The sequence below is a fragment of the Salarias fasciatus genome, chromosome 17, assembly GCF_902148845.1.
Source record: "Salarias fasciatus chromosome 17, fSalaFa1.1, whole genome shotgun sequence".
Classification (NCBI taxonomy): Eukaryota; Metazoa; Chordata; class Actinopteri; order Blenniiformes; family Blenniidae; genus Salarias; species Salarias fasciatus.
In genome coordinates this window covers 21,073,610-21,101,264 of record NC_043761.1, presented here as the reverse complement: position 1 = coordinate 21,101,264, position 27,655 = coordinate 21,073,610, and the positions used below count along the sequence as shown (strand labels likewise).

General features: G+C 49.6%; 1 protein-coding gene across 5 annotated transcripts in view; it reads right to left on the bottom strand.

Moving 5' to 3' along the window:
- nav3 (neuron navigator 3) overlaps positions 1-27,655 on the bottom strand; it is a 128,539-nt gene that overhangs the window by 53,444 nt on the left and 47,440 nt on the right. For all 5 annotated transcript variants that reach the window (XM_030113052.1, XM_030113053.1, XM_030113054.1 and 2 more), the window contains exons 4-9: positions 19,196-19,268; positions 15,498-15,672; positions 10,545-10,613; positions 6,085-6,227; positions 888-1,637; positions 435-780 (exon numbers count right to left, since the gene is read on the bottom strand). In XM_030113052.1, coding sequence (XP_029968912.1) covers positions 435-780; positions 888-1,637; positions 6,085-6,227; positions 10,545-10,613; positions 15,498-15,672; positions 19,196-19,268 — 1,556 coding nt within the window. The remainder of the gene's footprint in view (positions 1-434; positions 781-887; positions 1,638-6,084; positions 6,228-10,544; positions 10,614-15,497; positions 15,673-19,195; positions 19,269-27,655) is intronic.

Below are 27,655 nucleotides of genomic sequence, written 5' to 3'. Positions count from 1 at the left end.
CTCCCGTTGGATTTACCCACTTCCCGCACCCCTGATGGCTGTAGCGTCAGACAACCACGAGCCAGCTGCGTGCATCAAAACAACGCCGGGATGAATGGAGAAGACGAGTTCCTGAAGGTTCCCGAGCGCTGCCAATGTCTGGATGCTCACATCAAAGATGAAACCCAGACAGTTAAATAATAGGATCTGGCAAGCAGCAGGAAGTGGATGCTAATTTGTTCTGTAATGACTGTGAAGGGATGTGGAGGCGCGAGCAAGATGCACGGTGGGGAGCGCCAGCTGATCGCTGGGAGAACTCCAAGATTACATAGACTGTGTGTGAGCGGCTGCTAGCGAGTGTGTCTGAAAGCGTACAGGTGTGACTCTGAGAAACATCGCCAGCATATTGAGCTCTTTTAAGGAGAAATGAAGGGCATGGACGAGGTCGTACACACCTGTACATGAAGGGGGCCACGGTGGCGGTATTGGGGTGGTTGTGCTGCTGCTGCTGGGGAAGCTGAATGACTCCGTTCCCGCCCAGCGCGGCGCCACCGCTGCCTCCTCCCAGCGCGCCGCCGGACCCGGACAGGGCTGAGGTACTGGTGGACGACGTCATGCTGGTCCGTTTGCCCTCCGGGCCCGCCATGGAGCGCTGGATGTAGAAGCTCCCACCCTGGCCTCCTTTGCTCAGCTTGGCTCTGTCGGCCTCTCCTGCCCGCATGTTTCCACTGCTGTTTAAGGCGGCCTGGCTTTGGGTCTGAGCCTGGCTCTGAGGTTTTGACGCACTCGTTGTTGAAGGAGCTGAAAAGAGAAAGAGTTACTTTTCATTATCTCAGAGATCTACTGGGTCAACAAAGCCTGAAGCTTCACCGGTAAGTTCTGAAGTACTCAGAGCTTCCATACGGTACCTTTCAGTCCAGGCTTGGGGATGCCGCTGGAGGCGCCCTCCTTCTTCCCCGAGGATGACTTCCCCCCTTTGGGAATGAGGCTGGCTATTTTGGAGTTCTTCTTGCTGGAGTCAGAAAACGTCTCGCGCTCCTCTTTCGGCGGCGAGCTGTCCTTCGAAGACTTCCCAGACTTGCTCTTGTCCTCCTTGTCTTTGCTGGAGGCCGTGGACCTGCCGCCGTTTCCAGAAGCTTTAGAGTACGAGGTGGACGAGGAGGAGGGTTTGGTGGGCGCCGTGTGGGATGATGCGGAACTCTTTGTGGGCATCTGTTTGGTTGTGGCACTGCTGCTGCCGCTGCTGCACACCGAGCCCGTGGGCGTCAGGCCTTCCTCGCCGTACTCAGACAGGTCGTCTTCCTCCTGCAGAGCCATTTCCGCCACGGACGGAGACGTTCTCGATGCCGATCGGGGGTTAATTAGGCGGAACTTATCGAGCATTGATCTCTGGGGGGGCGCGACTCCCAGTCCTACTTTGGATCCGTCGCCGTCGGGGGCTTGGGGCGAGGGCGTGGTGGACGGCGAGTGCGTGGGGCTCGCCAGCATGGAGGACGTCGCGCTGTGCTTGAGGTTCATGGACTTGCTGCGCCAGGACTTGCCCCCGGTGGGCGAAGGGATGGCAGAGGCCAGCTGCTGCCCGCTGAGGCTGGTGGGGACCATCCCACCCATCCCGCTCCCGTTCATTCCACCGGCCACCGGGATGCCCCTCACCGCCTCTGAACACGGAGAGAAGAGAGAGCGGATGATCACTGAGATGCATTATTGATACCATGTTGTCATATTTTCAAAATTCCCATTTGAAATGCATGGACTCGCTCCACCGTGTGAGGAGCTGGCATGAGTTCTCTGCTCATGAGCCACTTCTCTCTGGGCTTTTTGGCATCCGTGTAAATTGGTGTGGCTGTTTCTCTGTGTTAGCTCTACGACGGACTGAATGTTGGTGGGAATCTGCCCCAGGCTCTAAGACCCTAAAATCCCTGAAAACACACAAACAGGTCCGAAGCTGATGAAGTTCAAGGGACGATTTAAATATTTGTGTTTCTAAATGCACACATTATTTTCAATGTTCCTCCCAGATATTACATATAATTCACTAGAAATGCAGAGAACTGCATAGAATCAAAAAAATATGGAGGATCAAAGATTCATGGACGTGGTAAATACGGAGGTGAGGACGGTTGGAGGCGTGCGATAAGGTGAGATCAGGCAGATGGTGCACTGTAGCAACCCCTAAAGGGTTCGGCGTGCACAGAGCAGGGATGCAGCTTCTTTAATTTTGCTCTGCTTTCATGTACCTCACCCGTTTCTCTCCCGTTCTCGACGGTGAGGCAGTTGCCATCGAAGTGACTGACGGCTGTGGGTTTTCTCAAGCAAATTATTAGTTCAAATTACGAGCAAAACCTTGACGGGCCTCAGAAAACTCCGCTGTCATCCTGCTGTCTGTCTGCCAGCACGGTTAAAACACACATTCAGCTCAGAAGTCAAGCAATTACAGGAAACTTTCATGAGATGTCAGCCGAGAAACGAGAGAAAAACAGGAGGGTTCAACCCTCACATGGACAGAACGCTAAGTCAAAGCAGCAGATTCCATTTATTTAGTCTAACTTTGATGCTTCTGCTCTGAACAATGCTGCACCTTCGCGTTCGACCTGCCACCCTGTGATTTGCGCTTCTTATTGGGCCGTCACAGCGTGTTTGTCAGCGTCGAACAGCAGTTCCAGGGGACAGGTCGCCATGCTGTTGCCATAACGACAAGCGAAGCAACACCAGACATCCAGCCTCGCCCAGCGTCAGTGGTCAATCAGGTCGTCACGTCTTGTTTTCTCTTCTTTCATCCTCCCGATTATTTCCACTGTAATGTGGAGTATTCCAATTGGATCTGTATGTAATTGAACTCATTTGAACATTTGAACTACTGCATTTACGAGAGGTTTTGTCAATATTCTGCATGGATTTAGCAAATTTAGGACCCGTTTCCAAGTGAAAAAGCAAAAATGTCTTTGTTTTTTTTGGTGTGTTCTTATGAGACAGTGCTCGGCGGTGGAACTTTTTTGAAAATGCTCTAATTAAGTCTCAGTGGGAACAGGCTAGGGAAAGTGCAACAACAATGTGTTTTCACGTGAAATGCCGTACATACGGGGTTTTAGGTTCACACCACAAACAGAAGCGGGCAGTAACATATTTCTAATTCACCTTTTTCTTTACTCTGGAATGAAGCATGTTTAGAAAGGAACCGAAGCATGGTCAGAGGAGTCTCACTACTACTCCACCAGTGAGCAGACCTAAAAGCCGAGCCACACTAACAGCCTGTAACATGTTTCTGCTCCGGTCGCTGGCTGTCGACCTTTGGACGCCCCGCACAAAACCGTTTTCTCCCTCTTTATGTGAACAGAATCGGATATTAAAAGGAAATTTCCCTCTTCATAAGAGCAAGAACGATGACGGGTGGCGATAAAGAGGCGACGGAGTGACAACATGAAGTTATGCAGCATTAGACAGTGTGTGTGTGTGTGTGTATGTGTGTGTGTGTGTGTCTGGCTGTCAGTCAGGGTTCAGCTGGCTCTGAGTCACTGCCAGTGTGCAGCTTCAAACCCCTCCAGGCAGGCAGGCGGGGAGGGGAGGGGAGGAGGGGGGTTCGGCACAGACACTTTAACCAGCTTAGGCTACTGACAACATCCTCTGAAACCTTAAAACTCGCCTTTCACATTACTCAGACAAGGAGATGGTGTGAGGATGAAAACAGCTAAAAACAAACAGGCTTCTGCTTTACTTTCCTTTAATGAACATTTGACGCCTTCGCTGCAACTTGTAGACCTCGCTGTTCAGAGTTTGTGGCTAAATCAGCGTTTGCAGGTGTCAGTGTAACCTGTAAACCTGACGGTATGCAGGCGGGTTGTGTGAGAGGGTATTTGCACGACAGCGGAGCCTCCTGTTGTGTGTGTGTTCTGCACGTTGCCCTTTTCTGCCTGTTTAAAGGGCAGCAGCCTGGCAGCCGGCCTGTTTTCCTATCACGGGCTGCCAGGTGGGAACGCTGCGATCAGGCGGTCTGAAACGCCCGTCTCTCCGTCGCTGGCTTCCGTTTCTTTTCGGGCAGGTCATGTGATGCGCTGTGATGAACGGACGCAGAATGTATGTGCGCCTCCAGAGCTCATTTCACAGATATTTCATGAAGATGAAAGAACGGGTTCAGCGGCTCGTGTGATTCCGTCCTCAGCGTCACTGTTTGTGCATCCAGTCAATTAACCCCGTCTTTAAAGATCTTCCCCATCCCCGCCCCAGAGGCTGTTAGCGGGGCCGCCGCCGCCGCCACTTTCTCACCGTGCAGTGACTTGCCGTTGCCATGGCAACAGACTCTTCCTTTTTATTTATTTATTTATTTATCTAGTTTTTTTTTTTTTTGCCTCAGCAAACCGAAGGAATGAAAAGCCACTTTGCCCGGGAGGAGACGGACCCGAGGCGAACGGCGCATCGTTTACAGAAACGAAGAGCATTTAAATCCACACGTTTCTTCTGACGGATGCAACGAATACACACTTTCATCGGCCTGTCATACACAACCTGGGTCTGCACAATTTGATTTTTTTTCTATTCAATTACTTTGCTAATTTTACACACATTGACACGTCTTCAACTTCATCTTGTAATTCAAGAACAACTTTAGTTCTTGAAATTCCAAATAAATACCAACAACATTCCATCATGCTGAGTTACTGTGGATAAAAAAACACTAACGGGTTCACGTGTCTCTTCAGGATGCTACTTAGTTCATAAAACCCATAGAAATCTCTTTACAGATCGAAACATCTGCCAATAACCAGATAAATCTGCTCGCTTAGTAGGATTGATCTATTTTATAGTAGAATTGATCTATTTTACTGTTCTAATGTCTCCCAAAACCAGCAAGGATTATGAATAATGTAAAACATGCTCGTATGAAATCAAAAATTACTGTCATATGATCACTCCACTGGAGGAAATTGAAGCAGAAATCTAAGACAATATAACAAAAATGCATTTTCTATTAATGTGTGTGTGAGACTCTGGACACAGACTTAATGCTGTAATTTAAGCCTGATTAAACATTGAAGCATTAAACTGGTTGGATCATGTGGTTAAAAAGCTCTACAAGATCAACAGGTTCGCATTAGATCAGTAACAGGATGGAGAACAATTCCTTTGTAAAATAGTCAGATTTCAGGAAAAGGAAAGGTGTTTGTGGCGCTCCCCGCTCTGTTTGTATCGTGTCTTCTGCAGCCTCTGCTACCTGTTTGTGCCCACAAGCTTCTGGCTGCACTGCTGACATTTCCCCCAACTATTGATTTTTCTGTTCTTTCAAGCTTTTTTGTTTTTTTTTGTTAAATTTCAGTCCAAAATACAGTTTCATCTCCCCCGCGGTGCGGCTCCAGCGCCTGCTGTCTTATCTTGGGCCTGTCTTCTCTGAAACATTACAGGATGGGCCTGTTCAATACAGCAGGATGATACGGTGAAAGGCCTTTCCGGTGAGTTTGCATGATCTCCCTGAGCCTGCATGGTGATGCTCGATCTGATAATTAATGCTCCTCTTCAGTTCCTTCTGTTTCCCACTAAAACTCTAACCACAGAGAGTGAGGGGGAAAAGGAGTAATTAAATCTTTGTAATTGGACGTGTTTACAGATGGAGCAGAAGGAGGCTGTTAAAGCAGCCACCTTTACTTTTTTTTTTTTTTTTTTGAATAATCATCTGAGTATTGAATAAAACGCCACACACTCTCACGCTCAGCCGCTACAAAAACCCTCCTCTCCAAAGCATAATGGCTCTCATTAGCCTGATCATGCTCGGCGCAGCAGCTGCCTCGACTCGCCCCTCCGGTCATCCCTCAGATGGCTTTCACCCACTTCCACTCCTCCAGCTCACGGCTTCGATCAGAGCTGGGGATGATTCAGCAGACTGGTTGGGTTTGGTGGAAGGAGGGGAGGGAGGGAGGGAGGGAGGGAGGGAGGGAGGGGGGGCTGATAGTCTGAGTTGTGTCGGTGGTGCCATCAAGTGGCCGTGCCGCAGAATGGAAAGCAGTAAAACTCCCTGACCTTAAAAAAAAAAAAAAAAAAAAAAAAAACGGATGTGGAGAATCCCCGTGAGATTTTGGGGTTGTGAATACCCCCCCTCCCTCACCCCCCCTCCCTCACCTCTGTCATTGCCGCTGGCGTACTGAAGAGGCTTGCTCTTGTCGATGCTGTTGAAGCTCTGGCTCCGGCGGTTGAGGTTGGACGAGCCCGGACTCCTGGAGGCCCCGCTGCCTGCAGCGGGAACTCTGGACGGCCCCGGCAACCTGCGGGAGGAGAAGAGGAGGAGGCCAAACATAAGGCCCGCGGGTCAGAACCGGGGATCCACATCCACCGGGAGGTTTGAGCTTTCACTCTGCTCTCTCTTCCACACACATTTTCCAGGAATCTCTCCCTCCTGACGGAGCTGCCAGCGTCAGACGCTGATTTGCCACGCTGCAGCTGGAGGATTTTCACGGCTCCCAAAGGAGCGTTAAAAGAATCATCCCTTCAAAAGACATGTTGTTATTGCAAAACGACTTTTTGCATTGCACTTGCATGCACTCCGCCAGATGCTTTCATCCGCCTGCGAGCGAGCCAGCTCCCCTCCAACAAGCCGCCTGGCAGCTGGTCCGCAGACCCCCGTAACCTGGACGCGCTTCAGCGCCGGATGACTTGGATGAACCGAATCCAGTGATCATGTTTCATGCCTCGGGTGCGATTGTTTCCTTCACCGCAATTATTTTTCGGTCTTTTGTGGAACTGCAGGCCGAGAAAAATGCAAAGAAACAAACTGAAGGTTTAAAATGGTGTGGATTACCTAAAGAAGGTTGGCAGAGCGAAAATGAAGTGAATAAGTCCAGTTGGAAGCAGATAATGGTGGGCCATAGGGGGGAAATACTGCAGAGTGGTGCATGATGGGAGATTTGGAAGCGGGTGGATGCAATGCTGACTGAAAATGAAGTGGGAATAATTCATGTGTCTTGGATTACAGCACTGCTTCTGGTGGACAGCGTGACTTTGAGGCTAATCATGCTAACGCTAGTTAGCTATTTTTCACGGCACCCCGGGTCTCAGTGTGGTGTTGTGTTCACTGTCCTTAAGAAATCCGTGAAAAACTATCATCAGTGAGTTTGTGGAAATTGTTTACAGTGTGCTAGGTGGGTTTACAGGCCGGAGTGGAGCCGCCTGCGGCCCAGCTTTGTCCCACGGGCCTCATGTTTGACACCACTAAACCTTCTTCCTTGTCACCCTGCGAGCGTCGCTCTTCACGTCAGCTGAACTCTGGAGCGCCTCGCCGCCGAAGTGTGCTGAAGAAATACATTTGAAGGAAAACAGATCTGAACGAGCCGCTGCCTGAGAGCGGTCACGCTGTCCCCTGACAGCGGTAATCAATTCGCCATGCCGGGATTTGTCACTCGTGTCTGCGTTGCAGATGGAGCCGAGATGTCGGACGGAGGGTTTGGGAGTCTGCGGTGGTCGCAGCCTCTCATCGGGGGGAATAGAAAAACCAGAAAACGTGCCATCTTGTCTTTTGCAAAAGCAAACAAATTGAGAGTCGGACTGATGTGCGGCGCCGATAACAGCCTCCCTTCCTCCAGCGTGGTTCACTCGGCACACGGGAAGCCAAGATGAACTTCGTCTTGAAGTTCTGTTTTCTCCCAATCGGGCCAGTTTTATTTTGATTTGTCACACTAATTCAGAGAGTGAGTGCGAGTCGGAGCGTCCGTCAACGGCAGGGCGACCCAGATCTGATAGGAAACTCCACAAATCAATACCAGGAGGATTCGGTCGGCTCTCTCTCACTGTTTGGTTCTCTTGGAAACGTCAACGTGACGCTCAGAATTTGAGAAAAGTAAAAAAAGCCGAAGATCTGCTTCTTCACACACACACACACAGCTGGTCTACACACACACACACACACACAGCTCCCAGACACCTTGAAAACCTCAAATTACATTTAATGTCTCCTGTAAAAGCTGCCAATAAAGTTTAAATGATCCTTAATCACTATTAAAAAATAAAAAAAGAGTTAGAGCAACCGAGAGAACGATCTTCAGCTCATTTCTTCTCCATATAAACATCTATTTAATCACTGTAATCCAGCATAAAGTATGATTGGGTTTTTTATTTAGATTACAGCCGGGCTACTCCTATAAACACTTTACCACACATACATCAGCAGACGCACTGTAAATGATTTGAATGATATTCTGTAATGTGAATCTTGGTTATTTTTTTTTTCTTCTGTTGGACAAAAAAATACAGTTGAAAACAAAGTTTTCTGTTTTTCTGTCTGACCATTGAAAGAAATCTTGAATCGCCACATTGGGAGTATTATCTTCTTTATGGATTCACAACATAAACTGGATGAAAACAGAAAAAAACGGTTCCCGTTTGATCATTTTTGTGAATGAAACAAGCAGCTGCTCGGCAGACTGGAAACTTCTCCAGTAAGACTCGCAACGAGGCTTCCAGCCCCGGGTCTCCGTGATGCGCTGCGATTTTCTGATGCAACAGGAAACCCAGAAAGCATTCTCCAACAGCTCGGCACTTCTATTATTGCAGCCGAGGGAGATGAATGTTAACTGATTGCAAATTTCTGGATTTACTGCGGAGTCTCCCTGGGAAAAATAGAACAAAGCTCGGTGATTAAAATAACGCACGCAGCGGGGCATCAAAGCAGCGAGCGCCTAATGTGACAGCGCCTGTGCTGAGCCATGCAGCGGCAAAATGTGCAATAATAAAATATGCTTCAGTGCAAAAAAAAAAGAAAAAAAAGAAAACTGACATCAAGAGGCAGAAAATAGGCCGGTTCTTCTCTTCCTGGCATCTCATTTCCACACCGACGGACTGAGACGCCGAGCCATGAGCGAAGCCACTGAGGCGGCGCTCAGACCGCCGGCGAGAATACTGACTCGGAGAGGACAAGAGGGAAGTCGGCCGGTCTCAGAATGCTGATGGAGGGTCGAGAACGCCTCGGTGACACCCACACACCGCCAGACGGAGCGGCGAAGACCGCCGCGCAAATGAAAAGAAAGAGGTCTGAGACGGACAATGAAGAGAGGCAGAGCGAATCCGAGGACGCCGCAGAAAGGCCCGGCCCGGAGAAAACCAGAGATAAACAGGAGGAAATGAGAGAGATTGAGGCAATTCAGATGGAAATCAGAGGTTTCTCCCTTTTATCAGGAGATTCTTTCATCTTCCAAAATACATGTTTGATGATGCATCAGCAGAACGGAGCTGGGAGAGGGAAACGAGGCGCAATCTCTGGACGCCGGCTCGGTTTGTGGCCCCGGTGCCAGATGTGCCAGAGGTGGAGGAGTTGGGCCCGGAGGTCGCAGAGGTCGTGCGAGTGCGTCCGGGTGTATCCGTCCTCCTTAAGAGACGGCGCTGGAGCTGCCAGACCGGTACGGCGTCTGGTCGGGCACATCTGGCCCTGCCACATCTGGCCTCGCCACATCAGGCTTGTTAAGGGGGAAGAAAGGAGGCAGGTGGCGAGCAGACTGCCGAACATCACCCCCTGCTGATCGGATCACGCACTTTAACCACATTAATGCACACAAAACAACCTGCTGTGAGTCAGCTGGGTGATACCTGCATTAACACAACTCTTGTCACGTGTCAGTTAAACGCCGTAATCAGCCTCATGTGGACAGAAATCTGCCCAATCAGCCCCTGTCAGCACCGGTTTGTTTGTTTGTGGACGCGTCTTCGGCCGTGAGCTGACTTTAAAGAGCGATTCTTCCCTCCAAAACAAGGGCGAGCGATGTGAGAGGGCAGATTACCACCCATGGCGCCGGAGCGGTGGCTGCAGAGGGATTATTTGCCGACAACGCTGTTTCCCACCGACTCTGAGCTGGAACAAATGCTGCGAGCGTCAGACAGCTGAAGTGGGGTGTATGCAGTGTGGAGGGGTGTTTCAGGGTATGCACATGCATGTGTGTGTAGTTTGAGTTGTTATCATACCAGTGCATGTGTAAATATCAGCGCAGGCGCCGGAAGAGAACTGATTTTGGTGGATTTTACTAGTTTATACCTTCATTTCATTCACATTCTCTTTTCCATCTTTTGATGAGCAGAATACAAACTTTTCCATACAGTTATTGAGTTTTAGAATCTTCCATACAGCTCCATCCAGCTGGAACTGACCCAGAGCAAAGGCAGGATCAATCTTAGAAAACTCAATTTCCCGAGAGGTCACATGAAAAACACACACTACTGTGCAGGGCCCAAACATCATGTGACTTCAGTTTCCCTCAATCAGGGAATCATCTCTTGATAAAAAGCAGTTTGAGTCCTGATTTCTATGAGCTCCAGTTGCTCTGCATCGATTGTTCTCGGTCATAAAGCAGGTCAGTTTGAGAAACTAGGTCAGAAGATTTGACACGCTGGTTCGGGTCCTGTGACCGATCCGGGTCTAAAAGATCCTTGCGCCAGAGTATTTGTCAAACAGATGTGGCGTGGATAGCGAGTCGTCTGTTGTCATGTGAGTTTTTCTTAATCAGCTGCAGCAAGAAGTGAGGAAACACGCTGCTGAATGTGTCCAAGAGCTGAAAAGCCGATTCGAGGCACAGGTGCATGAAAATCCGGTCTGGACGTACCTGGTGTTTTTCTTCTGCGGCGAGCCTATCCCGCTGTGGCCCGGAGGACTGGCATATCGCGCCGTGAGGCTGAGGAGACAGACGGCGGACACACAGTCAGGACGCTCAGAGGAGGAGACTTTCTTAACGTGATAATGAATGAATGAGAGGAGCCATTCAGGGAGAAAGTGGACCAGGAAGCACATGGCGAACACCGCATGCACATTACTGCGATTCCTCACATGATGGATCACACATGTTTCCCCACCGCACGAGCGTGACTCAGCCAATAACCTCCAGCCGCCGACGCTAAACGGCTCGAGACACTTTCACAGAGCGATCTGAAGAGAGTCGAGGAAATGCTCGGAGCGCCACTCACGGGGTGACTAACGGGAACGCCGCCTCTCACGACAATCACGCCCGACCGGAAGCCGTTCAGCAACTTATAAGAGCCGCGCATCGACAAAGGCGTGCGCTTAATGAGGGTGTTTATTTCCAGGAAACACTGACAAGTCGAAGGTGATGCAGATGTTGTTTGTTCCTGTGTGAGTCTCAAACCGCATGACCGGTTCGGCAGCGCTTTGTTTTTTTATCTTCTGTATCGCAAAACAAGTCGGTAAAAAACTCTCCGCAAACAATTCTGTCTTATTGCTCTCTGGTGCAATAAGGAGCCATTTGACCCTTTCTATTTCTGAAAACTGGTCATTGTTTTTGTGTTTTAGCTTCTGAAAAGTGTTTTTGGTTCATCTTCTGGCACATGTGCAGGAGTAGCGTTTTTGAAAAGTTGCATTTTCACCCGTTTACATGAAAACAGAGTCGTGAAGTTCTGGAAAAACTGTGTTTTGACTCAAAATCGTCAAGTAAACAGGACCTAAAAATGTATCTTTTGGCCCTGCTTTTATTATTTAGACATTTTGATGTTCAAATAAAGGTAAATAATGAAATCTAAGGAGCTGTCACCTCTCGTATATTGAGAAACTAACACAACTATGTGTGCATTCTGTGAGTTTAGACTTAGTTGTGTTAGTTAAGTAATAGAATAACAGTTGATATTAATCTTTCCAGTTTCTTCATGAACTTTTAACACCCCTCCTGCTGCAAACACAACACAAAGCGAGATAAAATTCATCCAAATACACCAACTTCCAGCTCACACAAGGTTAAACGGTTACCTTACGTTTGCAGAAAAGATCCAGAAAAGAGAGTTTTCCTCTGGAGGATGTTGACAGATCAGTAAAAAGCACGAGTCCGTCCAGTGAGCCGTCGGGCCGAGCTTCATCTGGAGGAAGCCTCAGACACAAGCTTCCTGTTTGGACGAGCTTCTAGAACAACTCCCTCCTCTGTGTGTGTGTGTGTGCCGCCGTGGGCCGCCGCTCGGCGAGTGACGGCGGACGAGACGGACAATAACCCGGCTGTGCCGGGCGGCGGCGTGACGCACTGCGGCCGCGACGGCACGCCGGCCGCTCCGTCCGCTCGCCGTGGAATCGGACGCAGACAAAAAGCTTTGGAATGAGAGGTTTGGTTTGTGACGCTGAATAAAACATGAGGCTCCAGTCGTGATGGACGTTTTGGCAGACTCTTCCTCCCGCTTCATTTTCTCTAATGCAGGAGTCCAATAAAGACCAGAGTGACGCACAAGTTTCACGCTTTCCCAGGGCTGATTTCATCAAGCAAGAGAAGCAGAGCCCGGTTTCAAACATTGCTGTGTAAAAGTACAAAACTTTTCAAGATCAAAAATGCAAAAAAACGTCTTTTTACTGTAAACCGGGCTTCAATCTTATTGCTGACAGATTAATATGTCACTATTTATACATTCAGAGCACAGGAGGTTGAATCCAGGTTGAGCTTTGAGGTTTTTCTGTGCAGAGTTTGCATGTTCTTCCTGCGTCTGCACGGCTTCTTTACCGAATATATTGAAAGATTTTTGTGCATTTTTCTCATTCTAGTCAAGTAAAGAATGCCGGAGATGAAGATTTAAAAAGAGCCGTCTGTCTTTAATGTCTCATTCATTCTCCGTTACACACATTTCCTACAGTTCTCACACTCACACACACACACACACACACACACACACACACACACACACACACACACACACACACACCTGCTTCGAGGTAATTAAATCCACCTTAAAGCCACCTGTGATGAAGTGTGGACCGGCGGTGCTTTTCTAATTGACCTTGCAGGTTGTGGTGACCCTGTGTGTGTGTGTGTGTGTGTGTGTGTGTGTGTGTGTGTGTGTGTGTGTGTGTGTGTGTGTGTGTGTTATGCCAATAAGCTCCGGAGCGGCGAGCAGAGCCCGCCGCCGCCGCCGCCGCTGCGTCATGTTAATAATGAAGTATATGACACATGACGTGTCAGGTAATGATGTCTGGCGACTGGGTGCGCCGCCCCCCAAGAACCCAACAACACACACCGCTTCGTCTCTCGCCGGTGTGTTTTGTGCGCCGTTAAATATTCTAAATGGTCCTTAACGCGACCGGAAGAAGAGCGGAGACGGAGATTAATGGACCCTGTCACGCACCCAAATGCCTTCTCAGCGTTTTAATGGGAAAAAGAGGGTCGGGTCTGAATTCTGTGCATCACATTCCTCTCTAAGATAGAGCAATGACACACCAAGACGGGAATACAGTGCTAAAGTAGGACACACACACACACCAGTGATCCTGTGTGGTAAATATCAATAAGTTTCAGCTTTTATATTCACCACTAGTACCAGAAAACAAAGTAAATATCACTGATATCCATAACAAACAGTAGAAAGTCAAATCTAAAGTCTCCGAAGACAAAACACGACGACGAGCCAAACATTTACCAGTTCATGACTCTCGTCCGTCCTCCTCACATCAACACGGGATTTCAAAGAAAGAAAAAAGCTCCAAACTGGTTTAGCCGAACACGACTGTACCTAAGAGCCGACTCGGGCTTGGTCCTCCCGTACGGCGAGCGGCTCTTCCTGTCGCGAGACACGGCGGTGGGCAGGCGCGAGCAGCGCCACACCAGGGGGTCGGCGTGGTCGCCCCGGGACATGGTGCATGAGAGAGGGGGGGTCTAACTGAGCTCTGCCAGGCCGGCGGCCTCCCACGGCTCCGAGCCGTCGCCCTCTGTCCAATGGGAGTTCCCCTCTGAACACACACACACACACACACTAGCAGGTGCTGGCTATAGAAAGATCCTCATGCCAAAGCTGTATACCAAATGTGTGTGTGTGTGTGTGAGATGATTCAATCACTTAAAACCTTCACTTATTTCAAACGTCTATTCTTCTGTCTTATTATCTTGTAAATCCTCTCAGACACGCTCGATCTCCACAGCTTACAGCATCTTATTTCTGGAAAATCTGAATTAAAATAGACACAGTTTTTGAACAGAGGTTAATGAGGTTGGTGTTTTGGTTTGTGGGTGAAAAAAGGAAAAGCAGGAAAACTCAAACAAAAAGGCCCAAAAAGTCTAATTTGAGATTTGAGATGGAAAAACGCAGATCATTTGAAAGATTCCACAGATTTCAAAAACGTTACCATGTAAAACGGGATGAAACGTCAAAACGATGCGTTTTCATTCGAAACGTTGTCGTGTAAACGGCTCTCAGAGCCTCTTCTGCCGTACATTAATTACTCGCTAACATATGAGAATTCAAGGAGAGTCTTTGATGAATATTGATCCAACTTATAACCCTGAGATCAAAACGAAAAAAATCAACATTTGTGGAACTAAACAAATACATCACACTCATCCCTAAAGTAACCATGGATGAAAACATGTCCCACTATTCTTTTTATTTGCAGGGGCAACGAAAAAACCCAGAGAGGTTATCTGAGAGACACAGATTGTTAACAGAAGAGCGAAAAGGTTAAAGTTATTTCAGCATCTCAGAACCAGATGTATCCCAGTATTCTGGGCCTGTTTATGTGGGAAAGTCAGGAGAAAACACCACCGACGGCGGTTCTTCCCTGAATTTCCAGGGCTGGTTTTCGCGGTGTCGGTGCGTCGATCCTTTATTCCCTCCGGATTGTTCTCAGTAAAACACTAACGGTGGTGTGACGGCAGCTTTCTGTTTGAGGCTCATCCTCCATGAACTCCTCCAGCTGGAACTGAAGAAACGGCTCAGATGAATGGCTTACTGGATCTCAGACAGACACGGACCGACCCTCCGACCTTTGCTGTGGCCTTCATTCGGCACTGAGACGTGATTAACTCCTCATCCCAGAGGGCCCAAACCGGCCCGGGCTGAGACACCTTCCTGGTTTCTAACAGCGACTTGGTGGATTCGGTCAAGCGGACTTGGAATGCTCCGCTGTTTGTTGTGTGTGAGGGGGTTCTCCACCTGTTGTTGGGGTGGGGGAGGGGGGGAGGGGAGGCAGCTGCGCCGCTAATAACCCCCGCTCGGTCAACTGACCCCGCGTCCCGATTCGTCCGGACACGGCCGTATCGCCTTTCCTCGAGCGCTGAGACGAACTGCTTTTATTGCGGCGATTTTCCGCCATCGCCGAACCGCGGGGCAGCGCCGCAACCCGACCCGGGCCGGGGAACGCAGCTCATGCGCGGCACGCCTGGCCTTTCTTTAGACGCTCTTCGAAGGCCTGCTCTGTCTATTTACGTCACACAAACACACCACCTCGAGGTTTCTACGCACAAAGCCTTTCTGAGCAGCATCGACACTGATACGCTGGTATGCTCAGTGTTCCCGTTTACGCTGCCAATAGACAAAAAAATAAGGAAGTGCATGCAATCTGACAGAAACAGTTGCTAAAACTCAAGTCTAATGAAAGCTCTAATCAGAAACATTCGACTTTAAACCTTTAACAGCTTCCAGCTCAGCTGAGAGGTTGTCAAAACCATCACCGCTCTGTTTACTACAACACAAACTGGATCTAATTAGACATAAAAGAAAACCTCCAAAGACTTCAGCACGCAACCAGCAGAGTGACTGATCCGACCCGGCAGCAGGCGCTCGACCTTTGACCCCCCCCGTACCTGGACTGCATGTCTTGCGTCTTGAGGCTGCTGGCGGAGGGCGCGGCGCTGCCGGCCTGCTGGCTGAGCTCCACCAGGGACTGGTAGTACTGCTGCTGCTGCTGCTGCTGCTGCTTGTAGCGCGACAGGATGAAGAAGAGGCCCAGGATGCTCTTCAGGTTGCCATTCCTGATTTCTGAGGAAACAAAACAAAACAAGTCAATGATTCACAGAGAAGTGCTTGAAAAGCAACGCGGCGTCACGTGACGCTAAAGATAAATATTTTGCACACCGTGAATTGTGTCTTTCAAACACCATAAAGCGAGCGTGTGTTGACGTCTTTAAAAAAAACCCACTTGGGAGCGCAGCTGTTGTGCAGCGAGCGTCGGAAACTCTCGCGCTCGCTTCAACCCGACTCCGCCACACACTGATAAACTGGGTAATATATACAGACGCACGGCGACTTACAGTTTCACAGCGTTTTCGGCGTATTCAGCTTAATAAATACAGGCCTGATTTACACCAGCCGCGTCTCCGGTACAGTAGAGAGCGTCTGCCGACACACAGCTGGGTAAATAAAGGGAGAAGTGGTATTCGACTGGCAGGCAGGCGGCCAGAAGCAGCCAGAAAGAACTTTATTTACAGTTCTGCTTTGAGATGAAACAGGGAAGTAATCAGATATCAGGAGCCACATCCAAATAAGGCTTGAAAACAGTGCCACGATGAGCTTTACGTTCTTCATTTTGTGTGAATACTGGATAACACGTGACTGTGGAATCAATGCGCTGTGTGTGTTTTGTGCATCAGGCCTCCCAGAAACTGCAGGCCAGACCGATGCGCCGATATGCTGAGCAAGCGGCAGAGAACCGGGGAGCAGCTAATCAATGAGCGACTCTGTCTGTAGTGTTAATCTGACCATCTGAAGCCTCGGAGCTAATCTCACGCTGAAGTCCTCCGACAGACTCCGGCGGCGGCGGCGGCGGCGAGGAGGAGGGATTGATCACCGGGGCTAATGCAGCCATTTGTGAAATGGACTTTTCATATCAAAGCCGGGGTGAGAGGCGAGGCAGGGGAAGGACTGACGCAGGGCTTTTTCGACTCCATTCTTCAATCCGGCGAGGCACAAACACCCTCCCCAGCCATCCATGCCATTCGGGAGGGAGAAAGTTGGAGGAGATTAATCTCTCGGGGGTGTTTTCCATTTTCCGGCGCCCAGAGGCGGCAATTTATACAAGGCCTGCGAGACGGTGTGAACAGTGGCGTCTTCGGCGCAGCAGATTCAGCCGAGCGAAGAGCCGCCGGGGACTCCAACTTCTGACAGGCGGCGGGAGGAAATGAAACGCTGCTGTTGATCATCATCAATCCCTAAAGAGACGACGCCCTCGACGCCAAGGTCGGCCCCGCGCCTCGCTCAAAGTTAGCTGGAAAAGCTTCTCTCTGCAGCCCCAAAGCTCCAGATTACAGATTTGTGTAAGTGTATTAGAGCAGCTGATGGCTTAATGCGCCGCTGAGCTCGGTAATAACCGGGGTGATACGGCCCCGCAGCAACGCAACGCAACCGTTTCACCCCAAATGAAGAGATTCTGGATCGCTGTGATGGGACGCCGACTTCATCCTGACCCGACACCTTCTCCTGTAACGTCCTCTGAGAGGCGCCGCGGCTCAGTGTCATGGATTTAGAGAAACGCTTTAACGCTGGGATTGTTTTCAGTCATGAAAATCTTGTTTGTTGTGTTGTTATATTTAATCAGCTTCAGAGGAAGGGACGTTGTGTGTTTAATGGCTCAAAACGGCATTTAAATGAAAAGAAAACGGCTAAATTATTGTTTGTTGCACTGTTTCTCGCCCGACGTTCACCTTTCGCTGATCCAAGGCAGATGTGTTTAAGGGCACTAATGAAATCGGACCTTTCACTGCTGTTTTTTTTCTCTCTCTCTTTCTTTCACAATCGCAGCCACTGTCTCAGGTGAAAAGAGGCTTTATTGTGTCGGTCGGGTCGGACCGCGGCCGCCCGCCGGCGCTCCGGCCTCCGTTCCTCTGGCAGGAGTCCCTGACGACCCGCTGTGAGGACCCCTCAGAGAAACCCATTATCAACTGCAGGAAGTGTGTGTTTCTGGGCTTTACACTTGCTTTTCAGGCAAACTCCCCTTCCTGGAGATAATTATCACGTTTCAGGTAGTAAAACTTCTGTTTCGTGCCGCTGGTTACATATATTTTGCGTTGCAGAACGCCATTTTCAGTCAGCAGCATCTATCTGGACTTTACCTCCGGAAAGTTTTCCTTCTTTCAAGTATTTCCAGTATTTGAATAAATAAACATCACAGGCTTTCAGAGTCCTAGCTCCCTCTCTTGTGTCCGTTCCCCCCGCCTCGGCCCTACGCCGAGATGAGTTTTCCCCCCCAAACTTGGGTTTACAGCCCCCCCACTCCGGAGACGCGGGGCGACTTCTGGAGAGGTTATTACATTACCGAGCGCCTCGCTTCCTGTGTGCACATCAAACACCCCACTTTATTTTATTCACATGCCTTGTAAAACATAATAAAGGCTGCACATGCCCGGAGAGGGCTCAGGGTTGATTCGGTTAGACATGACACACACACACACACACACACACACACACACACACACACACACACACACACACACACTCAATGCAATGGACAGAGAGGGCGGTGATGAAATGCATCGGCAACAGCGATGAGCAGAGTAACCCAATAGCCCATATATTTACAGCCCCGCTTTGAAATTCCAGGTCTGGTGAGTCACTTTGCTGTTTTTAGTGCTGTAGTCGGGGGGGGGCGCTGGATTTAGAGCGGTCGGTCAGTGTGTCAGGCTGCCAGACTATTTTCTGCCGCCGCCGCCGAGGTGGAGGGCGCGCTCCACCTCCTTAATGTGGAGAAAAAAGAAGGACCGGAAGCAAGACGGGGAGCCGGATTGACTGAGAGGCGCTCGGACAGGTGGATTTCAACTTCAGACCCCGTGACGCATTCCAGCGAAAATAGAACACTTTTGTTGTGTTTCCACGTAAACAGACATAAATGAATTCAATTCAAAGCGATATTGCTTCATTCTAAGAATAATGCTGCAGGGAAAAGTTAAAAAAAGTTTCTCGATTCAATTTTTTACTTTTCCGCCCAGCAATGTCCCAAAAACTTCTCCTGTAACTGTTGCATTATGGGTGTTTTAACAAACTCACCCTGACAGCCTGGCTTTTTCCTGTTTCTCACAGAGTGAGAATCAGGCGTACGAGTGCAGGAATAACATTTTGCTTGGGATGGTTTAGCGAGATAGTCACAGTTCATTATGTTGAGGAAGCAGTCGGCGAGCGCGGCGTCCTGCTGGAAACACGGCTGTCATATAAACCATGTCCCGCGGACCCTGATGGTCTGGAGGAGACGCTTTCTCTCGGCTTTCTCATCCTCCCACAAGCCACTCTGATGCCCTAATGATTACCTACGCTGTCCTAGTTACAGCTGGAGATGGGGAAACTGCGATGATAACCGGCCTGGTAAATTCCATTACTGCAAAGTCTAATAGAGTCCCGTGGAAACAGGCTGAGGACGTCTGGCACTGCGGAGACATGGAAAGCTACCCTCAGAGGTTTGGACGGCGGCTTCGCCAAATGCATTTTCCAGATCTCGAAATGAGACTCAGATCTCCGATCTATTGATTAATCATGAGTCTAATCAGGCCGTGAGTTGTGCAGTATGGACGCTTACCTTCCGCTGAGAGCCCTTGTACGTTCACTCCTCTGGCGTCGAGGAAGCTGAGGCAGGCGTCCACATTCTCAATCTGCGGGGAGAGACGGCAGACGGTCAGCACAAAGGAGGCACACAGCAGGAATGCGTCCGCGCTGGACGTCGGGCCGGTCTCAGGGCAGAGCGCTCGGATCAGCAGCTTTACCCATAAAGCGCAGCATTGTCTGCGTATTGCGTGACCCCGGCGTAACCCCGCGACCCCGCGGCGTGACGTGGAGGCTGCTGCGTGTCGCCACCTACACAAGTCAGTCAATTCGCGTATTACAGACACACACAAACACACAGACTGTGACACACAGACCCACATTGTAAAAGAACAGAAGGCCGACGAAATGCGAGGTGTGAAGGTCAGCGGCGCCGACGACGACCACCTATCCCCACCGAGGTCCGGGCTGTTAGGGGGATTCCTGCCCGCCTTCAAGGGCGGCTGACGGGAGGCTTCATTAGCATGGCGGCCGGCCGCCAGCGCCCCTCAGGAGGTCTCTCATGACAAGGTCAGAGGTCAGAGCACTCCGCCTCAGCGCAGCGTGTCGGGGCCACGCGGAGGGCAGGCCGGGCACGGCGGCCAGGCGTCCAGCGGGCGCTGATGATTCATGAGCCGTGGCGCTCTGACTCAGAGACCTTCACTCTGGAAGCACCGTGAGACTCCGACCAGCCGGGATAATGAGTCACATCTGAACACAGGCTGTTCGATTCGCCTCACTTCAACTCAGATTGTCATAATAAACCTAAACAGCGTGATGATGAAACGCGCAACGCTGAAAAAAACGAGGAAGTGGACGCTCAAAAGAAAAGTTTGATCTAAAATATGGAAGACAATTTCTCTACGGTTGTAAATTTGTAAATGTAACCTGATCATCATTATCTGTGTGCAGAAGGCCGTCCTGCACCTCCCAACACATTCACACATGTGAAGCAGGTTCACACGGCGGCGGCCTGGAGGACCGCCTCCCTCTGTTTACCCGTGTTGGACCGACAGGAAGCTCCACACAACTCCTCCATCTGCCTTCTCCCGCTTGTAAACGCTGCGCACGTGTCTGGCGGCGTTCGCCACACACACTCCTCATATGTGGGCTTCACCGCACACACACACACACACACACACACACGCCCGGTGATGGCTGGTTGCTTCACCCACACAGACAGAGCCATGTGCGGAGCAGCGATGGAGAACGCTCGTTATTTCAGCCTTAATTAGAGCGAGGATGAGGATGAGGATGAGGATGAGGATGAGGAAGGCGCCGGGACGCTGGAGTTCACTCAGTCTGGTGAAGCAAACAGCCTGTAGGCGCAGATGATCGACATTTTTTATCGAGACACCTCGATTCGCCTCACTGGGGTGAATATATTTACAACAGGAAGGCTGATATGAGCACCTTGACTCCGCCCCCTCCCTGCAGGAACTCACTGAATCTCTTCTGTTCTGTTTCCTTAAAGCATCTCTAAAGAGGCCTGTTTCTTCAAGTGGCACTCCAACCAGGAATCCCGAGGCTCTCGGAGCAAACCGCCGTTTGTTTTCACTCGGCATTAGCCCCGAAGTGACGTAAACAGGCGGAATGATGATTGAGAGCGTCGGCGACGGCGGGCGGGGGTATTAGTGCTCCTCGGGGCTCTGGCGGTTTGGTGGGCGGCGCGGCTTTGAGGCGTCCCGGAACAGCTGCGAGCGAGACCCACATCGTTTATTTTTCCAACGCGGGCAAGGCCTCGCTTTAAAAGCCGTTTCACGAGAGGGCACTCCGACGCTCAGCCCTCCACCGGATCATCCACCGCTCAGAGCGAGGAGGGCAACGGCGAGCTGTGCAGCTTCTGTGATCATCGGTTTCAGTAAAAGTCACAAATCAAAATCTCACAGCGAAGTAAGCAGAGAGGGGCTCGTCCTGCGGCTGAGTGACTGAAGGTGGCAGAAACTACAACTCAGACAAAAACGCTGGAAACGGACTTCACGTATTCATACAGCTAAATAAAACACAAAAACCGGGATGGAAATTCGCTCAACTGTTAATCAAAGAGAAACATGCAGTAGAAATCCCTCTAGTTAGCGACATGATTGAAGACTAATACCCAGAACTTCAACTAAATCTACTAATTAATCTCAGATTTATTTGCCAAAGTGGTCGTTTAACAACACATGTTCACATTTAAGATCATGGAAATCACAGGATGAGAAAGTGGCTCTGGAACCAGTCCTGAAAGCAGAAAATGAGTTTATAATGAAGTTTATTCATCCTCCATGCTGAGAGCCTGGTGTTTGCCGATTCCCCACAGCGCCTGATACATATGTTGGAACAAGTCACTTTCCTCTTGGTGGATCTGTTCTTTTTTTTTTAATTAAATTTACATTTAGAAAATTTGATTTCAACATTTTTTTAATACCATTTCACTAATGTAAATCAGTTTTATTATCTAATTTAGTGACAATTCTGTTTTTAATGTTGTTTAAAACGTACACTCTCCTTTTGGACATGGCGTGCTTAACGTTGGTTCAATATGTGACAAACCAAAATGCCAATCTCTGACACATCTGCAGCTTTGATCCATTTTTTAATCAAATCAAATCAACCTGGAGCTGCAAAACACTCCTTTAAACAGAAACCAACGCCGCTTGTAAAGTTTCTGTATCTCATGTTGCATTTTTGAAAATGTAATAATACGGTGGTAAACATTTAATTACGTTTTGAAAACGTGTGTCAATAAAATGAAAAATAAGATCAAATGTTCATTACAGTATTCGTTAAAAGTTAATGGGGCCAAAGGACCCCATGTGGCTCCGGAGCCGCAGGTTGAACAACCCTGATCTAGACTTTGAACACAGCATTCATTGAGTACAAAGTTCTCTAAAATAACACTTTCAAAGCGAAATCTGTCTATTAAATCTTTTTTTTAATTATTAATGTCGTCAAATCCTGCTTATACAGTCGGCATTAAACAGTTCTCAGTTCACTGTATCCAGAAAATCAACTGAAAAGAGAGAAAAGAGTTCAGGGTCAACTAAAACACTCAAATACCAGTTTAATTTCTGCAGCTCAGGCAGCGGTTTGATATTAACTTGTGTGGAACTCAGAAACTTCTTTCAGGGAATTCAGTTTCAGCAACAATGAAAAAAAAAAAATCCATTTGTCTTTTTGTGGAGAAACACTGAGTGACTTCCGCACATCTCATCTTAGTAAACTGAACTCTGCTCGTTTGTTTTTTTTTCCAAATCAACATGGAAAAGATGCTCTTTGTTAAACCGGCACTGCTTCCTACATCTCCTATTTTTAAACCTATAATTAAATTCACTGATTCTTTCCACTTCGATTCCCTGGCGCCTCTTCTCGCCGGTGAGCGGAGCGCCGGCCCCTCTGAAGCTCTCCGGCGGCTGATCTCTGATCGCCGGACTGGAAAGTGTTACTCCACAGACACAGACGCCCAGCAGGCCCCGCACCTCGGCTCCCGCTTCCTCCGGGACAGAAAACGACGAATCTCAGGAGAGAAGCCGGCGTCGATGCACCGCGCTCGATAATTGACAGGTTTTGCTGAAAACGCTACACATCGCCTGGAAAAACAGCCGTTGGTGTAAATCCTGAGAAACGCCATGAGTCAGAGGAGCGTCTCGCAGCGATGCCGTTCATTTGTGTCTCTTTGCAACCTGCTTGATTTCGAACCCGATTCTGTCATCGTTCATTTATTTTACAGTCGAGTCCAGTTTTCTTTAATCCAGTTATTTTATGATTGGTTTGATCACATTTAACGAAGACCCGTCTGCAACAAATGGAAGAGTTTCAGGATTTGAACGGCTGTGAAGCATTTCCAGCTGAGTCGGCGTGTAAACACACACGATGTATAATCCACTGGATCTTATATATCTGTGGACGTCTCCATTTCAGATGTTTACAACCGCAAATAACTCACAGGGCTTCGTGTGGCTCGGTGCATCTGTTGCACAGACTGTGTGTGTGTGTGTGTGTGTGAGGGAGACGAAAACCAGAGAGCATTCTCATCAGTCTTTGTGTAAATCCCTTTATCACTGTTTGAATCTTGTTATCACTTCAGATGATGAGATTAAACGATGCAACAGGCACGCAGGGTTTTTCTTTAGCGCTGCTGTTTTCCTTTGTCGCGTCTTCTTTCATTTTTTTTTTTTTTTTTTTTTTTACGCACGATTTAGTCCGAACACAATCGAACGGACCGTAATCGGAGGCATCGGAGGAGGCGGATTCTGAACGGCAGAGTCGACCCTGCGGACGTTCGCTTCCTGCTGCAGAACAAATGAGTCTTCTGAGACGTGATTGCTCTCTTGTGAAATGATGTTGGGAGCCTGAGAATTTGCCTCAGAAGCAGGTGGAGTTGCTCTCTCACCATTCAAAGTAAAAGCGGTGCGTTCTCAGTGGATTCTAAACGTACAAACAGCTCTTCGCCTGAACTCTCGGCCGTCTTCGGATCCTCGGATTAAATCTACTGTTTACATCTTTCGGCTCGGCGTTAAAGACTCCGGGCTGGATCCGCCTGCGCTTCTATTCTGGTCCGCGACTCCAGACGCCACCGGTTTGCTCACGCAGACTGATTATTTATCGAACCTGCTGAACGGCCCCATATTTCACGCGGCCCGCCGCCTGATTGCAGTAACGGCTTTCTGTCAGGTTTTCCACCCAGAGATGACACACGGTCCGCTTCTTCCTCCTCCAGAGACCCGACTAAACATTAAACAGCCCCGACTGCATCGCCAACAACTTTATAAACTTCTATTATCTGATGGATTTGAGACACGGACGACGTCTGAGAGAATAAGAAGAGGCGGGATAATCGGTCACGTTGCAGGAGACGCTCTCCAGAGGGCAGCGTCTGGGGGTCATTTTGTTTTCTCTCTGTTCCAGGGCAGCTCAGAGGTAAACATCACTGAAAACACAAGTTTTCGAAAATGGAGAAGACCCTATCCATGCATGCACAGGGAGAACATGCAAACTCTGAAGAAGAAAAACTGAGAAGAAAAACTTTAAAGTGTAAATTTCAGTGTTATTCTTCTATTTCCAGCATCTTAACAGTGGTGGAGACAGCGAGGGAGTCCGATCACAACCACAAAGAATGAACACACCAAGAAACATTCACTAATATCCGGGGCGTAAGAGTCAAGCGAGTCGAAGCGACGGTAACAGGGGTGAAAAACCAGGCCGAGCCAAAAGCTGCAGCTGCCGTGTGGCCGTCAGATCAAAGGTGAGCCGTCCTCCCCGGTGCCCGTTTAACAAGCCGGCCCTGCGCTCCCTGAGCACAGCATCTGTCCGCGTCGCTCACTCATCACGGCTGATTAAGAGCTTCCAGCCCGAGCCGGCGGCGAGCCCCCGGGCGCCCCGATCGCACGGCGGAGGGGTCAACCTGCGCTGGAGACGATACTGGGAGGGCGACTCGTGCCGTTTGTCCCCCTCGGTCCCCGGCAAGCTGTCAGCAGACGGGGTCCAGATGAAGCTTGCGGGTTTTTATAGTCTCTGAGAAACCCTAGACTGCGTTCGGGCCTGGGAGGCAGCGCAGGCAGCCCAAAGCCCGATTTCTGCGCCGGGACGGTGCGACGGTGTGACGCACGGCGGATCAGACCGCAAGCTAACATGCACCGCTTTCATCAACAAATACAAATGAATGAAGTTCAACATCACGTCATGCAGGAATTAATTCGCCAACTTTTGATGCATTGAAAAACTGGAGAAAGCCGTCGCCGCAGTCTGTCGCCCCGACAGTTAGAGCTAATGTATCCTTTATTTATGAGTAATCTGAACGCGGCGCGGCTTCCAGCAGATGAGCGGTCGACTGCGATGTGAAAAACCGCGTCCAAATTTCCAACGCCCGCCTACTCAGCATAAATCAACAAGCAGAGGAATGGCGCTGTCGGAGGCGGTGGCGCTGGGCGGCGGCCAAGGCGGCCGACAGGCCAGCTAAACATGATCCACGGCACACTTTAGAACCCAACACGACAAATTAGACGCAGCGACAGAGTGTGGAGATGTGGACTTTTACACGTCCCTCCATCTTTACCTTCGCTTCAGACACACACACACACACTCACACACACAGAAAGTCAAACTGCAAAGTCATCCGTATTGCAGGGAAGTGCTCCGCGGTTTGCTAATGATGTCTGTCTATAATGAGGAGGATTAGTGTTGCGAGGCTTTAATATTTTCTGCTGAATGGGCCTCTTCTGCCTCCCTCCGCCTGCCGTTCTCCTGTTTGAGCAGGAAAAAAAAAAGAAAGAAAGGCCGTCTCGCAGAAACCTGGGCGTGCTTCTGATTCCTTCAGATGTCTGCACGGCGGAGAAAGTGCACCGTCAGAGGGCGGGAGGGACTGCAGGGACGGCGGCGAGCATTCCGGGGTTCACACGTCAGGTAATCCACAGACTGAAGACTCCGGGGAAGGACGGGGAAGTAAAACAAAAGGATTTCAAAAGCTAAACTCAAGACACGGAGAGGAAAACAACATTTTCTTTTAACTAAAAGCTGCTGCTACCTTACATCACCCCGAGCTCCCATCTGCAGTCTACTGTAACCATGAAGCTCAATGATGTGTTTAATACGATTTTTAATGCGATTAATTCTGCCAACCCTAATTTATAGTGTTATTTCGACTGTATTTACACATTTCAAGTGAAAATGCATCATTTTTGCATTTCTGTTTCAGAAAAGTTTGTACAAAACTTTCTGAACATGACTGTTGTGTTTTCAGTGGCTCTGAGCACCATTTTCGTGTAATCTGACACCTAAAATGCTTGGAGAGTTGTCCATTTTCAGGGTCTGTGCGCAAACATCATGAATAAAGCTTAAACCTTTCGCCTTTTTCAACAAACTGTGTTTCAACATTTCCTCCTGACGGCCGGACCAGGAACAGCAGGTTCTCCCATGGAATAATTAAAGTCGATGTCCTTCCAGATGTTACACTTTGTTTTCCTGAGCGCCGGACTGACCCCTCTGCCGCGTCTCTCATCATCATTTCCTCATTAACCTTTGCGATCCGGGGGGAACGCCATCAGTCAGGCCCAGCGCGCTTCGATACGGCGCTGACAGAACCGCCTCTTGAAGAGTCCGTCTGCTGGGTTACCCTTCAGAGCAGCAGGCGGGAGGCTTCCAGATGAGAAGCGTTGTTCCTCTTTCCCCGCCGGAGTGAAAAACCATTTGTTTTGCCTTGTTTATCTCATAAGCTGATATCAATCTGAAAGTTAAGTTGTTTACTGACAACTCTCGCTATAAGCTCTAAGAAAAACTAAACTTTTGGAATGAATCCCGGAGAGGGGCCGCCGGCCACCGAACACCTGGAGCTTAACCGCCTTGGCCGCCGCCGCCGCGACGGGAGCAGCGGCAGCTGTCAGCCCGGCGGACGGGTCTGATTTACTCCCTCGGCAGAGCTCCTTGACGTTGTCTCCGAATCTCGGCGGTCGGCAGCAGAGGAGCCAAACAAGCAGCTGCTGGACGGCCGGCGGCTGGATCCAGGCGATCGCGGCGGTTTTCCCTTCAGATTGACTTTGCCGACGCCTTTAATGACTCCTGATACGGATCCCGACCCCGGAGCAGCTGTTTCACACGGCGCGGCAGCAGCCGGTGCGAGTCCACCGCCGGCCTCGGCGCTCCTCGTAAACGTCCAGATGCAAACTCGCCGTCACGCTCCCGAACTCGCTCCTCGGCTGATTGCATTTTCTACCTGCCACGCTATAAACTTTGCACGTTTCCGAGCAAGACGTGTTTATACGTGTGTGTCAGAGGTTTTCCCTTCTACTATCTCCATTTTCCCGAGCTGGCCCGGACCCGCGGCGCTCGGAGCAGGTGGCGGATCAATGGGCTTAGTAAAGACAAAGAGAAAGCTGCACACACACACTCACACACACACATGCTTGCAGTGAGTCGGCTGGACTCAGCTGTTCCCAGTCAGACCCACAATCACCTTTGTTTGACCCCCAGAAATAAAGAAACACACATATATGCGTTTGCATTTCTCTTCCACGCTCTGGAATCGCACCTCCTCCTCAGGGGTCACCGGGTTCACACGACCCGAACGCTTTCTTCCTTCCTGCTTCTTTAATCTTGTTTTTCTAACTGAGTGCTACGGTCGGCTTTTATTACAGCCGGATACCCCGTCCGGGGAGAGACGCGTGTGAAACCAGGTGTAAAATACTGTAAAATACTGTGTTCGGGAGGAATGGTGCGATTTTCTGCACGCGTCCCGGGAGTCTCTCCGGTTTCCCCGACTTGCTTTTGCTGGAAGCGATCCGGCCAAACTAACAGCGGCTCGAATATTGACACAGAAAAAGAAAAGTGGGTTTCATTCATTCACCTCTCAAAGTGTGACACACAAAAGAAAGGAAACGGCGAGAGCGCGAGTCGCTTTAGTCGCTCCTAATGGCAGGAGGGCAGAAAGCCCACGCTGCATAAACACTCAGTCAAGGCCGCTTAAAGTGAGGGGCAATTATCC